Source organism: Aptenodytes forsteri, unplaced genomic scaffold (assembly GCF_000699145.1).
Source record: "Aptenodytes forsteri isolate BGI_AS27 unplaced genomic scaffold, ASM69914v1 Scaffold309, whole genome shotgun sequence".
NCBI classification, from domain to species: domain Eukaryota; kingdom Metazoa; phylum Chordata; class Aves; order Sphenisciformes; family Spheniscidae; genus Aptenodytes; species Aptenodytes forsteri.
In genome coordinates this window covers 4763734-4781438 of record NW_008795857.1, presented here as the reverse complement: position 1 = coordinate 4781438, position 17705 = coordinate 4763734, and the positions used below count along the sequence as shown (strand labels likewise).

General features: G+C 39.4%; 1 protein-coding gene across 1 annotated transcript in view; it reads left to right on the top strand.

Moving 5' to 3' along the window:
• The window catches only part of LTBP1 (latent transforming growth factor beta binding protein 1), a 147397-nt gene that overhangs the window by 103154 nt on the left and 26538 nt on the right, over positions 1-17705 (top strand). The window contains exons 19-21 of the mRNA XM_009283777.2: positions 1219-1344; positions 9196-9321; positions 11588-11731. Of these exons, the coding sequence (XP_009282052.1) occupies positions 1219-1344; positions 9196-9321; positions 11588-11731 (396 nt within the window). The remainder of the gene's footprint in view (positions 1-1218; positions 1345-9195; positions 9322-11587; positions 11732-17705) is intronic.

Genomic DNA, 17705 nt, shown 5'->3' with positions numbered 1-17705 from the left:
TTAGTGGACATGGTGGTGTTGGGTTGACGGTTGGACTCGATGATCTTAGAGGTCTTTTCCAACCTTAATGATTCTATGATTCTATGTAGGTGTTGTGTGAAGCCCAGCGCACTGACTTTTCCCTGTGCACCTCATACAGATACTACCCTTCCCCGAGCTGCCTCTGTTCTTTCCACATATGTACCATGACTTCAGGAGACTGGCCTAGAAGGTTTACACACAGGATAGAATCAGTCTGTGTCTAAAGAAAATTCTATAATGGGTGTCATGGGTCTTGAAATAATGGTACTGAAATCATAATTTCTCTAGTCTATTAAAATTATTGTCTACTTTGATGCATTTTGTATGGTTGTAACAATGGCCAGAATCTAAGCAATGAAAGACATAGTTAAGAATAAGAAATTCTAGTATCTATGATCATGGATGAATGAGCCTTGTGTAAGTTTTGTTTCTAAATCTGTGTTTGATCTCAGCATGGTATTGAAAACCTCTTAAAAGCAAAATACAAAAGTACAATTACAATGTGAATGGTAATTCATCTAAAAGTGGTACCTTCTTAATGAATGAATGGAGTCCTTAAGTTCTGATGGCAGGTTTTGTTGGTAAGATGAGACATCGATCAGAAAGAAATGCTTGTTTTTCAGATTCAAAAGTAAGTTTGAAAGGCAGCGTTTGAAAAATGCTTTCTAAGTTTAAAAAAAAAAAAGCTATGATGACAAACTCTTATATAGCAACCTTTTGGGACCATTCCCATTCCCCATTGGCAAAAAAGAGCATTTGGCTTTAAATTATGTAAAATCATCTTACTGGGAAGGATGCAACTCCAGACCTGCTGGTAACAGATGGAGCCAGATGCACAAGTTGACCAGCATGCAGCAATCAAGCAACAGTGAGATGGAGCCATCTGAGAATTCCCCTAACGCAGAAGAAATGTTGGCTAGTATGGAGCTTATACTGACACCTCACAAATCACTCTCATCTGCTCATCCTCATCGCAGAGAGTGATATAGTGAGAGTATGATGCTGCAGAACATACTGATGCCTATACAGAGTTTAAGAATGATCCCAGAAAATTTGGTTACTCTGGAAAATGAGCCCTGTTTACAAGCTATTTCCGTAGCTGGTAGAAATAAAAGCTACTTTTAAGACTAATTGAACTTTGGCTTAACATTAAGGGTATGATGATTTGCAAAGCTGTTAATGTCTCTGTGTTTTCAGATATCAATGAGTGTGAGAGATCTGACCTCTGCTCACCTCACGGGGAGTGTCTAAACACGGATGGTTCCTACCAGTGCATATGTGAGCGGGGCTTTTCTGTGTCTGCAGATGGCCGAACATGTGAAGGTGAGACAAGTCACAATAATGCATTCCCATTGGTTTGCTGTTTATTAGTTGGGCGAGAAAAGTAGTCAGTTTGGATCTAATACCCCAAAACCACTATTAACTCAGCAATCTGCCACCTAAGGGCCCTTTGTCCTTTTTTCTCGTAAATGCACGGGGTGCTGTGCTGCTGCTTGAATCCTAAGAAGTGTAACAGGAAATTCACAAAATGGGCAACGTAATGGAGTTGATGTTTGTTACAAGCTGTGTTTTACTTTTCTTTATTTTTAATAATTTTGCTATCTTAACATTGGATTGTATTTTTTTGAGCAAAAGAAATCAGTGAAAAAGAAGGAATACTAACCTAACTATGGCAAACGATGGCAAAGGAGGGAATGATATTCTTATGTTGATATGTGAAACCAGTGGACATCTGTAATAATATGAAAATCTATTCATAGATGGGAAATTATTTCTATCTTATAGCAAGGGTGGAAGGAATAAATATATATAAAATGCACGTAAAGTGAGTTTGGAACTTAGGCTTCTGATAAGTTTCAGTGGGTAAGACCTTCCTGCCATAAATATTTAGGATTATTTAATTTAAAGCTTGTTAAGTGCGTTAGCAGCAAGCCTGAGCTGCCTGAATGTTCTCATTGCTGCGTGTAAGACAATAGAACCTTGCTTGTCGGACTTCTTTTTTAAAAAGATGCGGATGAAGCATCCATACAACAGCAGTAACTCCAGTGAGAAATTGTAGTAAAATGCTATCTATGGTAGAACCTCAGGCATTTTGAAATGGCAGAAACGGAGTAAATAGCAGTAATTAGATCTTTACAGTGCTAAAGCCAGCTTATTCTTCATAAGTGTATGCAGGTATGCTTATACGGGTATTTTTCAGATAAGGTTGTAAAAGCTACTCCAGTAATAACACTGGTGAGAAACACCAGCCAGGAGCCTAGAATTTAGGTGTAACTAGGGTTTTTATTTGGTTATAACATGAGAATATATCCTGTTGCTAATGGAATGCACGCACGAGCAGGAGAGCTAGTGATGCTGCTCTCCTGCACTGGATTTAAAACAGGCTTGTGCTCAATGATAGCAAGAAGATATGTGGCTTTGTGTAATCAGTGATGCTGACAGAAAACAAAAATTCCCCTAACTGGATGAAGAATGGCTGTTCTTCTGGATGAGAGGACTGTTCAAGACAAGAAGCCTTGTGGGAAAAGTTCAGAAGGGGAAAAAAATTATATGGTGGTAGTTCAGCACGATGCATGCAGAGGAGGAGCACTGAGCAGATGATAGCTCAGTGTTAAAACCTACGGGTAGTGGGTCTCGCACATCCAAGAAGTAAGCAAGCTGTTCTCTAGCCCAAATTACAGGCCAGTAAATCCGTATGGGATCGGTTTTCATGGGCCAGCTCTTCTCATAGTTCACTTAGGGATAGTGAAAAGGTGCTTCCTTCAGTGGAGGAGGTGTATCAAAACTTCTGTCTGACTGTTGCATTTACTCCCCCTACTTTTACCAGGGGAAAAACAGCATTACAGCATTATTATTTGAGCTGGCATATAACCTGCCATATAGTTAGTAATATAATATCTAATGAAGTGAAATACACTACTGGCAAGAATAGTTATGCTGATGTAAGGGAATAAGTGCTGTATATTTAGATACAGCATGACATCAAACACACTATTTGTGTTTTTTATTATTACTGATAACTAAAAAAAAATCCTGCAGTATTTTTGGTGCTTTTTCCTCTCTAAACATTTACCCTATTTTGTAATCATGGCATAAGTTGAAAGGAACATTCTCTTACTGCCAAGACAAAAGCCTGGTCAAGTAGGCTAGAGAGAGCGAATCTGAATAACTCCAGTGATTGATGGACAAGGCAGTATTTTGTGATTTCAAGTAATGGGGATAATTCCAAAGCATGTTTGTGGACTCTTTTGGCAGCATGTATACATTTCACCCAGTGTTTAGGAAGGATATGGTTAAATATCTTCAATTTCTGTGCAAGAAAAGTAGTAGCAGGTGTTTTGCCTCACTGTTGAGCATAGCTAGGAAAAAAAAAAGTGGTCAGAGAAGAATGCAGCCTGCTCTTAGAAACCAAACACTTTATTCCAAACCAACATTTATTAACCTTGTGAAATCAAACTCTCCGAAATTAAAAAAGGCAGAACTGAATAGAAACACACTTTTAAAAAAAAAAAAAAAGTTGGTGGCATCTAATTTTAGGGGATGTACCAGAAACAATGAGCCCCTCTGTCTGGATCTCTGACAGTTAATAAAGTAGCACAGTTCCCAGGGAAGAGTTACCATCACATATGATGAAGTAGTACAAAGTTAATCTCCATTAGAACAAAAAAGCCAAACTTCTACTAAATAGAAAAAGATGAAATCACAAGATCTTACTTCCAGGATTGAGAGTAGTTTTGGAACTTTTTAATGAAGAATAAAACAACAAGTACAAAACCAGTTGAGCGTACTTCACAAGTAATTGGTGGTGTGTATGGAATACAGATCAGACTTTATATTCAGCACTTGGAAAAGTATTTTAATAACTTGGCGAAGCAAGGGTACTTCTAGTCTTCTGAAGCAGCAGCACTCCTTTTCTACCACGATTAGTTTCTCCATTCTGTCATTTTAATAAAAACAATTCTAGAGTTGAAAACACTCATTTAAAGGGATGGTGTCGGTGTTAATATTTGTAGTGGTGTCAGCTTCATGCGAAAAAGCAAGACGAAACAAAAGGATCAGAAACAAAAGGAACGTGTGACATTCCAGGTACTGAGAAAGGATGTGGCTTCCAGCCGCAGAAGCTACTGTTCTTTACACTAGGTGCCTCTGTGAATTTACTTCTAGTTAAGTGAGTGAGAGTAACTGTTTATACCATCAGAGAAAGAACCTGAGGAAATTTTGCTGGATTTAGAGGCCTCTCTGTACCTGGGGAGCAGATTTTCCATATCTCCAGACTGTTTTTGTACGAGTTTGACTCTTTATTTTCCATATCTCCAGACTGTTTTTGTACAAGTTTGACTCGTTTTTTTTTTTGAAAAGTCAGAAACAACAACAACATAAAACATTTAAGAACCCCATGTGGTTCAGTTCTGGTATGGAGTTTTTATGGCCATTGGCCAAAGTAAACTGAACAGCTGTGGAGACTGTGTCTTCTTCCAAGGTGTAGACAAACTTTTGTTGTAGCGGTGACATTCCACTGCTGCCTGGCCCCAAGCTCAGCAATTTGGCTGCGCCAGGCTCTCTGAACAGGAGGCTCTCGGAGCGCTCCCTAGCTCCCCGTCAAGCTCTCTGGGGTTTCTGTAAAGGCAGTGTTTTACCCAGTTGGCTGCTAGTCAGCTGTGTTGGCAAAACCTCAAGTTAGAGGTTCTCTGATGCTTAAGTCAACACCATGCCCCAAGCACCTCTTCTGTCTCCGTGTCCAATCCCTTATGTCTCTCAGTGGCTCCCTCACTTTTCCCCTCTCTCTGCTCCCAGCCCTGAGCTTCACTGCCTGCCTCAACAGGCACTCCAAAAAAACTTACACGTCCCACCAGAGCTCTCCAACCTCTGCTTCTTCCTTTCCCCTCACTTACTGTCTTGTATCCTGTTCTCCTTTTCTTGTCCACCTATCTGAGCCTTTTGGATGCTTGCACGGAGCATCCACAGATCATTCTGTGATCAAAGAATAACTTACAAATCTGTACACAAAGATGCTACATTGTCCATCATTTAAGAAGTCTGAAAATCAGGAAAACAAAGAGCCGAGCTGTGAACAGTGCAAAACTGTTACCTCTGCCACCAAAGACATTTTAAGAGAGTAGATGTTTGCTGTAGCTGCACATCACAACCATAATTCTGCCCATGTAGGGAAGACAAGGCAGCTTAAGGAAAAGGGTATGGTAAATCTAGGACGCCTTTTGGGGCAGAGTATTATCTGTTACATGGAGTAAATTTTATGCAGTAGACAACTTCACGGCTTCACCAAATCTCTGGTTAAATACTGAAGTAAGAAAGCTCAGGCTTCTGCCAAACATAGATACAAGTATGAATCTCCAGGGTATGCCCCTGTGAGATACCTTCTTGTTTCACGATGAGTTTCACAGACTTCACCAGCCTTCTCACATTTGCTGATAGAGGTGTTTTAGGGCATCAACTACTTCTTACCTGGACGCTGGCTAGAGAAGTAAGAACACAAAGGTGAAAACAAGAATCTCTCTCTTACCTGCATCATCGCAATGTTGGAATGACCATCCAGCATTACTGCCTTTAGATGGCCAAAGTCTTTATTCAAATATTCATTTTTCTAATTTTCTCATGACAGTGATTTTCATGTATGGGTGTTATGGGCAACCCTGGAAGTCTCAGAATCAGAGCTCTGTTCCCCTAAGCACTGTGCAGAACTGTCCTAGGAAACAGTTCCTCTCCCAGACACTTTGCCATGTAAGTAGATTTCAGTGAGACTTAAATATCACGCCTGAGGTTAAGCATGCCTTCATCTTGTTCAGGTTGGCAGAAAACAGGAACATGGTGTTGAGCTGAATAGGAGTGCGCTTGAGTGCACACATGTTTTGCCTTTCTTTAGATCCTGATGATGTTAGATCAAAGGAGTTTTGATTAAAGCAGGCAGCGCAGAGTCATGGATTCTAAAACAGGTCGTAATTACAGAGAACTGCTTTAGTCACCATATAGACATAGGATACACTAGTTTCATATTTAGTTTTTCCCCTTGCTTTGTCTCCATATAGCAAGAGAATCACCGATTACAAGCCTCATGCTTTACAGGGTGATTAAAGAAACAAATGCCCTTTCCGGCTGTAAAGCAGGAGTCCTCTGAGTGAGCTGTCTAGACAAGGAAAAATATGTGGTGCTTGGACCTTCTCTGTAATTTGCCATACACTGAAAGATCCAGTCATGTTCAGACTGTGTACTCTTTACAAACAAAACTGTCCTCTGTGGCTGTATTATATACTAAATTAGGACACTTGCTACAATCACAAGTTTTGTTTCTGCAGCTTTTCAGTCAATGACCTTAGTTTACCTTTAGAGAACCATCTGCATGATCCATTCGCCTGTTTCCTTTAACATTTAGTTATTAAGTAAGAGAAATACTGTAATTTAGGTAATTCTAAAATCCCCGGTTGTAGTCTCTTCTGTCTAGGCTTTTAACAGAGTAACTGTCCTGTGGCTCAGGAACTCTTGTTATTAAACTATAGTTGGCCACTGAAAATAAAAAACGCTGCGTTATTGTCTGTTGTCTTAAATTCCTGGCTGTCAATCCACCATTCTTTACTCATTTTGAATTACCTTTCTTAACTTAACAGGATTTTCCAAATAAGGGAGAGAGTATTCAGATTTTTTGACCAGATACATGAAACTCTGATGATCATATGAGAAAATAAGATATGTTATGCAGGTATAATGTGCAGCAGCAAGAGGGAGGGACCACAAAAACACAACCATAAAGAATTTGTATCTTCTTTCTCCCAGTAACTCCATATGTTTTTATAATTCAGTTATTATTGTGGCTGGAAAAGGAAAGGACATCAAAGGTAATACTTGACCTTTCACCTTTGGCAGTGTATTTAATACAGATATATATTTCTCACTCTTACTGCTGAATTAATTCTACTAGGGAGAGCTTGTGGTAGATTTCAATAAGTTCAGTATGCAGAAACCACCCAAATACTCATATTCAGTTCCTTGAGAATAAACATACTAGCTATTGTATTCTTTGCCAAATACAAATAACCCTTTCTAAGATAAATTCCTTCAATATTTTTCCTTTGTTTAATAAATCAAGCCATAAAAAGCGTTAAAGCCTTTACTGACAAAACCAACAAACCAAATAAATTATTCTGCCAGTTCCATCTGCAAGTACTTTTTTTTTACAATTATCAATTTTACTCATGTCTCGTAGATTTCAGTGTATGTAGTACATACAGTTTTTGCATGAATTCTGTGTTTTAGCTGAAGGTTGTTAACCAGTGGATCAGTTTCGTAGGAGAAGAGGTAAGTTTTCCATCACTTAAACATCCTAAAGTGAAATTAGATGCCTTTCTGAAAAAGATGTTAGAATTCCACAACTTACAAAATTTGCCAGAGACAGCTTTTTAACCTATTTAAGAGGTCAGGCTACATGATGTGGATAGTCTCTTCTGGCCTTAAAAATCTACATACAGTTCTAAACCTGTTCAAACCCCAGCCACAGCAAAGAGGAAAAGACCCCCAAAAAGCCTCTCCCTGAGGCAGACAGAAGCATGCGTGGATGAATTTAGGCACTTGGGGAGCAAGAGGGCCGCACAACAGGTAACCTGTTAGGGAATGTGTGAATGGTAACGATGTGCTGCTCAAATTTGGGTAGCCTGGGGAGCTGTGACCATGTGGTTCAAAGACCAAGAATTCCTGTTCAGCTGAGCGTAAGACAATTTAAAAGTAAAAATGTCCTTGCTCGGTGAGCACTGTTACGAGAAGAATGAGGTGCATCTTTGCTGACTTTTCTAGGCCTTTGTTTGACACAGCTGTGAACAGCTGGAGGAGTAGACAGGACTGTGTTTGAGCCCTACTCTCTCCTTTCAGAAAGACACCAAGCAGCAGCGCTGCTCACCTGTTCAAAGCAGCCCTGTCTCTGTGGCAATGCAGGATTCAGTCCTGCCAGCCCTTCAGTTCGGTGAGTGCCCTAAGGCCTTCACTGCAGGTAGAATAATGGTAGGATCCATCACATGAAGGTCTACTCTAATGTGCAGAATTAATGATAGTAGCTAGCACCCAGCTAAATCAAAAGCGATTCACTTTATTCACCATTTAAAATGTAATTTCCCCTGAGGCACAGTGCAGAAGGTAACTCCAAGCGGACAGCAACCTTACTTCACAGTCATAATGGTTTCTAGGAAAGAAGTGTAGCAATAATTTCTCTGCTTCAAACTGCAGAGGAATTTAGAAGGCAGAAGGTACTAATCCTAGCATCCTGGCAGGTTCCCAGTTTCAGTTAATGTTCTTCCTCCTGAAAAACACACCATACATCTTTAATGACCACAGATGGTCAGGGCCTTGGGTTTAGGTCTTACGTTGAGTGAAGATAAAAACAATACATTCCTAGCACTTGTAATACACTTATAGAAATAAACCACATTCTGCCACAAGTGGCTCTGCTTCGTTATAGGCTGATGGGCAGCCGAGTCAAAGAGACTTACTCATGCAAGTGACTCTTACTTGTAAGGCCAGCAAACCACAAATGGGAACTACAAATGAAAGGGCAAGTACGGAAAGCAATTAGTAATTAGTTCACCTACCTGAGTAAGATTATTCGTATGTGTAACTTTACAGGATTACAGCCAGAAGGCTCAGTCCACAGATATTTACCACTTACACATACACCGTGAAATTATTTTCTGTGCCGAGAGCCAGAATGAGATCTGTGCAGCACTTCCGCCCAATGGATGCAACCATCCCCTTGAACTCTTTTTGTAGGCACAGTGGGTTCAGTTTCACACACGTTGTTGACTCTATAATGCTACACTGGCAGAATCTGCAAGCCAGTCAGCAAGATGGTCATGTTTAAACTATGTCTTACTCTGTAGCATGTAGCATCATGCCGTGATTGGCAGGTTTGGTGAAACAGATGGGAGACAGTTGACCAAACCCGTTGTCTGACAGAAGATATTCCCTGTGAAGTTAACACTGAAACAATTTCTTAAATTGTACGTGTGCTTACATTAAAATTTTTTCTTGTCCTTTGTGTTTTCCTTCCCAATGTATAGAGGGACATCCTTGCATCTGTTTGCAAAAATGGCCCGTCTGTTGTTTTTCTGCAGTCTTCATGAACGTCTGCCTTTGATTGTCACACGGCCTGTCTGACGTTAAAATTCTTCCTTGCAGATGTTGATGAATGTGCGAATGGCACAATATGCGGCAGTCACGGGTTCTGTGAAAATATGGATGGCTCCTACCGCTGCCTCTGTTACCAAGGGTATCAGGACCCACAGGATGGGCAAGGGTGTACGGGTGAGTTCTTAGGTGCAAGTACTCATTCCTGCAAGGTTCTAGTGAGCAAAAAGCGGCATATGAGCAAAATGCATTTCTTCACAAGAACATTTTTGTTTTCCGTCATGTTTTGTTAAAGTTGTACCACTTACTGGTAAAATAAGGTTGAGCTGTGCTTTACTCACTGAACTTTGTGCCAGATGGAAACTTAACTGTGTATCCATTTAATGAGAACCTGTTATTAGGATTGAATGGAAACCAACAGCAAATAAGCTGAGCCACTCATTTTCTCTCTTCAAAAAAAAAAAAAAAAAACCAAGAAAACCCACTATTTCTGCACGTCAGGACCATTTACAAATATAAATCATAATAGATTGCATTTAATACTTTAGCCTATTTAAATGCAACATCTGTTTAGTCTCTTAGCTGAATAACCAGAACTCTGTACTACCCCCTACAGGAAATAACGTCTGGCATGTGGTACAGCCAGTCTGAATTAGATGGCACACCTCCCTAGGCACATCGTATTTGAACAGTTTTTAACGTTGGCTTTGAGCTCCAGGAAAGACACCTATCACCATGAAAAGATGTGAGATTTTTGTAGGTGTGTAAATACTGCACTTTTCTCTTGTGAGTATTAGGTTTCCAGATCTGTTGTTCATAGTGATGGTTGGACCTGAGATCCATCTGAGGCAGCACAAGTTTCTAATATAAAATTAATACCAGATCAAGGAAAGGTATTCATTAAGCAATTTCTTCAAGCCAGACTCAGGATGAAACACATTTACCAGGAAGAGAGTCCTGAACGGAATACCGAACAGAGAGGAGGAGTTAGAAGTTTTACAGAAGTGTTTGTATGTGTTTTCTAATATATTAAATAGTTTTACTACAAAATTCTTTATGCCATTTGGCACTTAGCTTGCAACATACCAATGTATATTTTTGCATACAGTGACTTTTCACGGATGAAAACAAATGAAGCAAAGAAGGGTGGGGGGAGAGGGGAAGAAAGCAAAAGCTGGTGTGAAACTAAATTTAATTTTGAGTTGCCAGTGAAGTGGTTCTGCATCATAAAATAATGTCTTAGGTTTTTTCCTTGTAAACACTATATAAAATACTTTTATAAATTTTTATGTCAGTTATCTACCAAAACAATTTTAGGAAAAGGTAAGTCTCTTTAGCTCCTGGCCAGGCAACATTCCCCAAAGAAGACTTATTCCTTGTGACAGGAATCCAGCAAAAAGATAAAGAAAAATCTAAGTAAAAGTGCTGAGCAAACCGCAAGTTAAAACGCATATTTATATAAAAATACACAAAAATCAACATTCAGTCACATGACTAGATTTTCATTCTTGCTGGATAAGAGGTAAAAAGGATAGAACGTTGCCCCACAAGTTATACTTTAGACCACACTCAGTTACAGAAATTTCTGAATTGTGATATGCAAATTGTAATTTTCAGATTCTGTCATTAGTAGACAAAGTAGATTTTCAAAAGTAAACTTTAGCAACTGAAAAGAGAGTAAAGTTAAGTGATCCCGACAGTATTTGGTAACCCTTGTTTAAACAGCAGACAACTCTCCCATCAATCAAAGAAGCATTTCAGGGTAGACTAGTTAGCAGGTATGTGGAATCCAAGTTAAAAATATGTGGGGTTTTCTGGGGAGAGGAAATTTGCAGTGTTTTGCAGGGGTTCCCTGGGTGACCTGGGCATAACCCTTGTGGGTTCCAGAGCAGCCTGTGAGGCCGTGCATACGAGAGGTGGCGGTGGGGCTGGGGAATTTGCTGTTCAGTGGATGTTCACGAGGAAAATGGGATTTTGAGGAGAAAAGGGAATTCTCTTTTCATAGTGCAGTCTGAATCACACTGAAACCTATTCATTTTGCTCATTGAATTCAGTGGAAGTCTGATAATAAAGAAAGTTAAGAAAACAAATGAGATGAGTCTGAATCTTAAATCCCAAGAAAAGGGTACAAAGAAAAGCAAGTATTTAAAAATGAGAAAGAAACCCAAAAAAACCTGAAAAAAATGAAAGCCAGAGTTCCAGTCTCCAAGCAGCACCTATCAGCACCAATAGTCTATAAACTGTACTGTGGCTTTCAGGGGCCTTTTTTTCAAAGGACCGACTACTTGTTTATGAATCCACTTAGGTATTAGTGAGGTTTTAATCCTTCCCCAGAGATCACATCTGTAATCTGGCAGACAATATTGGCACAGGTACTGCAGATAAAAGAACAAACTGTCAGTAATGGGTCTGAATTGATTTATGTTTTGGATTTTTTGCCCAGATGTGAATGAATGTGAAATGCTGAGTGGAGTATGTGGCGAAGCCCTCTGTGAAAATGTTGATGGTTCTTTCCTGTGCCTGTGCTCTGATGAAAACCAGGAGTATGATCCGATGACCGGACAGTGTCGCTTCCGTACCTCACCAGGTAAAATGCCAGTGGATTTTTGCATGCTTGGTATGATTTCCACTGCATATGTAACCAAGGGAAAAGTAAAGTTGTTTTAAATGCTGGTGTTGCTTTAACTACAACAGAAAAATTTAAAACTTTGTCGTCTTGAAAGTGTGTGCGTGAGAAGAGGTGTTTCTAGGATGGAATATCTTATCAGTGAATCATTAGCAGTAAAAACATAGCAGAAACACTTTCTAAATTTTATATGTCAACAGACTTGGCAGTAATAATGAACAGTTACAGTAGTTAAGAGTAAACAATCTCTTGTTCGCTGTACTGTAACAATGAAATGTGATACGGAATCAAGTCTATGGCCTGGGTGATTTTATTTTTTGTTCAAATTTTTACAAACACCCACCAGTATGCTTGGACAATGTTTAAGGGAGCATATGATTAAAAACAAAATTTGTATATAGCAGTATCCTCTTAGCATTATCTAGAACTAACATAAGTCCTCAGAAAAAGTAGTTGGGAAAGCAAAAAGCCAAAACACTGAATTGTTGTCGGTCTCTTTGAGTGCCTTTCTGAGTGCCCTTGCCTGTTTTACTCCATCTTTTGTCCTGTTTTTCCTAGTAGTCCATTGTACTGTATTTGTGAGCTTCTGTTATCAGGTGTTTCGGGTGTTGCAAATATTACTGGAAATACACTCATTAAAAATGAGTTTAGGACTCTTAAAGTTGCCTCCACATTTCTACACTGATCCAGTTTGGAGAAAGGAACAAGCCCGCAATAAGGAGCAACAGAGTACAAGAAATTAAGGGATTTACTTGCACAGCTTTTTTTTTTTCCCCTCCAGAATGCAAATCTTGGTATTTTTCTTATTTTGTTCTTATGCTGCAGGCTGATCTAGCTTCCGGAAAGCTTTAGAATAACTGGCTGTAGTGCCAGGATACAGACTCTACAGCTTACAAGGCTGTGGCTGTTTTCTCCTATTACTCATGGTCTTTCAGACTTGTAAACAAGGTTGAAACATCGGTGATCTAATTGCAACAAGTATTTAGATCACTGAATGTAGCGCTCACCAGCACTCAAGAAGTTGCCTGTGAAATATCATTAGCAGCTGATTGACAAACTGAAACCTTTGCAAAATCTTGTGAGAATGATTCAGGCTTACAGGAGCTTGTTTTATAAAGAAGGAATGAAAAAAAGTAAGATGGCTGAGGCCTCCATTCCTGTTTGCAAGGAAAAATACTGCAGTACCTTTCCACCATGAAGCAGATTAGCTTAAATACCCACTGATGATAACTGAAGTAGCAACATTTAAAATTCTTCCATGAACTTATGGAAGAAGAGCATTTAAATTATGTTATCAAGATTTGCCGATGTGAATGCCGTCTTCGTTTTGGTACTGTGAGGAGGTAGTACTTGAGAGAAGTCAGCTACTTGTTGAAGCAAAACCAAAGCTAAAGAAATTAGCAGAGGACCTGAGCCCATGTAAAAAGAAGTCAGGTCCAAGGAGCATTCAAGGACATACCCAAACATTACTGTGGGGAGGCAGGGGATGAAAAACCCAGTGTGGCTGATTGTACTGTCAACAGATGAATAACTCTACTGTCAGTACTAACTCCATTTTGTTGTCACCAGTGAACATAGCTTTACTGTGATCAGTTTGGAAAGAAGCCATTCTTCCTTCCCCTCCAGCCTTCATCAGGCCCTAACAAAACATGTTTCAGCTTTGACTCTTCTCTGATAAGGTCATCAAGGAGGAAGATCTCACACAGGAGACCAGATTAGGACCCAGTGAGATGTACTTTACACCATGTGCTCTTGAATAAGGAAAAATGGCAGTACTAGGAACAGAGATCTTGCTATTTATTCTCTTACTTTTCTTCCAAAGTAAAGGGAGGAAAGTACTGTTGTTAGTTCTTCTTAAAAAGGATTCTTGCTTTCCTGTACACCCTGCAGCCTTGCTGGTTTGTTTGGGTTTTTTTCTTTTATCAGTTGGCTTCTGTTTCTCCAGACCTCAGAGACTGACCAGTCAAGTATTGACCAGTCAAGTAATGACACTGCCCCATGTACCTCTGGATTTGACATTTCAGGAGCTGACAATACACACTTCATTCTTCTACATCTGCTCACTTTGCTTATTCCTATTTTGTTCTGGGAACCAATGGGTGGCCCTCGTGCAGCTGTCAGCTCAAGAGGGAACAAAACCAGTCTTTTCCTCCCCATCTGGAAGTGGCATAAGCCCCATGTGCTCACGGCAGGATGAGCAAATAACAGTTATGTTGGTTTGCCCAGCAATGAGTACTTCAGCCTCCCCCGAGACCAGCTGCGGCATGATCATATAGGAATAGCATGCTGTCTCCCTGCAAAGAGCGATGGCATAGCCGCACATCCTCTGGCTTTGACAAGCCACATACTCGAGCCAGGCGTGCTGAGAGCTTTGAGAGCTCCTGCGGTGCATGTGGACATCATCTGTCAGCATTAGCTTGCATCATGCCTATTTTTAGAAAGGAGGAATTTAGTCTGCATTATCCTGTTGCACATATCTATAGTTCAGTGTGGTTTACTCAGCTTTTGCTTATTTCTCATTTTGTACTTTTGTGCATGAAGAAATGTTCGTCCACCTCTTATCAAGTGGAAATAGGTGAAGATTGTTCAAATGTTACTTTAATTTGGGAACTTTTTTGCATGTGGTTAAAGGCTGTTAGCTTCGTGGAATGGGGCGTGTTCACACTTTTCTTTACTTGCCATTAGGGCTCTCGAGATTTCCTTCTATTTAGATTTCACTTGGTGGACATTCATCTATTGTTAGCTGTGTCCTGAAACAATCCTCTCAGTGAATGTATTGGGAATTCTAGCCCATTGTCACGTTCCAGTAACAGACCAAAAAAAGTAATTGTGCAAGGTTTGATTGTCTTATTCCCCTCCTCTCTGCCCTGCTGTTCACAAAATGTAGCAAATGCTTCAGAAGGAAGAAAAGATAAAGGAGGAAAGAACTCTCTTTTGTGTTAGATTAAACTTGGCTGTTATACATCTTTGTACCTAAGAGAGGAAAAAAATGCCTGGTTTGGGTTAAAGTCTTCTCATTTATTCTTTTAACAAGATATATAAAGCCATTTATGATTGATTTCTAGCAAGTACCAAGCTGAATGCAGTTTGAGTAATAATCCGTATTAACATGGTTTCAATTGTTTCTACATAAGAAACAATTTGAGGCTGCCAAGTAACATTTTATAAATCTGATCCGAAAGCTTCCGGAAGGCTAGAAATTTGGTGCCTGAGTACAAATTCTAAATTTCCTAAACTTTAAGGGCTTTCTAGATGTTAAGACTTTAAAGGAAACTCTTCATATTTGTATTGTTTTTTAGTGGCAATATGTGCATGGTTTTCTAAGGCAAATAACGATCTGAATTTCAGTCATCTATGAACATAGTCTTAGATATCATTTTTAAATGTGCATCACTTGCCCTAATCCCTGAATTGTACATATGCATGTACATGCATGTACACTGCACACACACACATTAGGTGTTGTAGCTTGCCACATGTGGAGCCAACTGAGAAATCTAAACAAGTACACCCTGACAATAGCCACGTAGCAATCTGTTTTTACCGTCTTTTTGAAAATCAGGTTCTGAAAGTGTGTGTTACTCAAGCTGTTTGCTCAGAGTCACCGGAGTCTTTGCTGAGGTTTTAGAAGTCATGAACTTGTAATGATGATTTTTCTCTTTAGCAACCACCTTACTGATTCCACCTGTGAATAAGAGGCGTCGGTACACAGTTGCAGTATTTAAGATTCCATCAGTTCTATACGTTTTGGTTTTTTCAGATCATAGTTATTAACGGGCCACTATTTAGGCAAATATTTAAGCGTACGCTGAAGTCTAAGCATGTGTTAATATCCTGATTACCCAGTGAATCCTATATCACTAATGCACATCTTTGCATCAAACACATGCTGAAGCATATCGTCGGATCAAGGTTACGCTAAGGTATATAAATCTATTTCTAATAAATACTTCAGAGTTCAATCGAGCAGGAACTATACAGAATCTCTCTATAGGCTGTTAATAGAACAGTCATATCAATGAACTGATAAAATTACGTTCCTTTACCAGCATGCCTTCGGCAGAGAGACATTTTACATTTTCTAACAACAAAAAACCTGAAATAACGATACAAAAAAAAGTATCCATTTCCTATCATATTTTGTCAACATACGTAGTGAAACCACTTTCAAAAACAACCTGTTTACGAAATGGTTAATAATGTATGAGAGAAATTACAAGCTTGTAGACACAGACTGGTCTTGGTTTAAAAAAAAAAAAAATAATAAAAGATTTGTGTCTCATTTGCTTTCCAAACATTCATGACGCCTGCTTGACTAACCCTCAGTCACAGCTGTGTAAACAACAGAGTTTTAAGCTGCTGAACAGATAATGGGAGGAGAAACCAACACATCATATGTAAAATGGGAATAAACAATGACATGATGAGATTGTCTCCCCTTCCTCCCGGGGCAACTTCTGGTGTTCTTTCTCTGGTAAACAGCGTGAAAACTGCCATGCTTTTTCTCCTGTTGAAGATTTGGCTTTGATTCGGTAAGACAGATGGCAAACGGCCAAGGAAAATGTATAATTTGTAGCTAAAGTACTGGGCTCTCACCTTGGAATAACAGATTTAGTTCAGTTGCGTTTCTGTGACACATGATAGTCTTAACATAGTTCCTATTGGATAGCAGCTGATACCACAAAACCACCGCACTTTATGAAATTCAGCACATTATGGAAAATTGTAATTATCTGATGAGGGGAGACCACAGGTTAAACTAACAAAGATGAAATAAGCACTCAGCTGGGTGTTTCCTTTAATGTACAACTTAGTTATATTGGCGAAACAGCAAAGGAAAGTTTGCCTTGTAGGTGGCAACATTGTACTAAATTTGAATAGAGGTGTCTGCCAGCCCCTCAACCTCCCAAAACAGAAACAGTCACTTTTCTGAGGAAAATAGAAATAAATCCAATTGTCTGTTTGGAATTAGAAGCCAAAAGAACTATTACACACGTTCATACTACTGAAGTGCAATAACAGGCAATCCATACTGGTATTTTTAAACCTGCTTTTCTCAAACCCAATCTAATATTTGCATGTTTGGTAAAACTGCCTTGCCCCACTGCTTGGGGGAATGTGGGTGGGCAGGCATAACAGGCTTGAGGTAACAAGAGCTGGAGTTCATTGAATTCCTTCAGCATTTGTTGGACAATCACTATCTTCAAGCTCCCACCTCACAGCCATTATTTTTTAAGTGGGTGGGATTAGAAGAAAATCCATCCTATAATTGACATAAACAGGCTGAGCTTGACCTCCAAGAGACAACCAGAGGCGGGCAGATGAGGTGGTCAAGTGAACTTGGCTCTCCCAGGTATGCCAATACTTGTAAGTGGGCCAGCCTTAAACTCTTTCTTGAAAAGAAAGCTTGAAAAAAGCTACAAGGCAAACAAAGGTAGTTTATACGCCACAACTCTTTGGGTCTTACTAATCTTCTAGTATTATGAAATGCGCTGTCACTCAGGAATAAAATAAGGTTTTTATTCTCGCCTGGATACATGCGTTACCTGAGAAATGTCTCCTGCTTGCCATATTGTGCAAGAGCCCGAGTAGAAATGAACGAAATCTCAAACAATGGAAAAATCAGCCAACATGCAATAATTTTTAGTAGGTTTTTGTGAATCAGACATTTGTTAAGTGCTAAGCATAAAGAATTTCCCGAGATAAAAAGGAAATAAACTAGTCACCTCAAGATTTATCTATCTTAAGTTCCTGAACAAAGTTTTGGATTTGATTAATAAATGTGAGTATTTGTAATTTTAGAACTCGGTTACCTTATGGACGGCCTATGAAAAGTTTTTCGTATTGATCAAGTGTGAATAACAATTTTATGTGATAGTTCCCACTTCTGAGCTCTTGATGAGAATTTTTGTGGAAGTGCAAGGTCAAATAGACA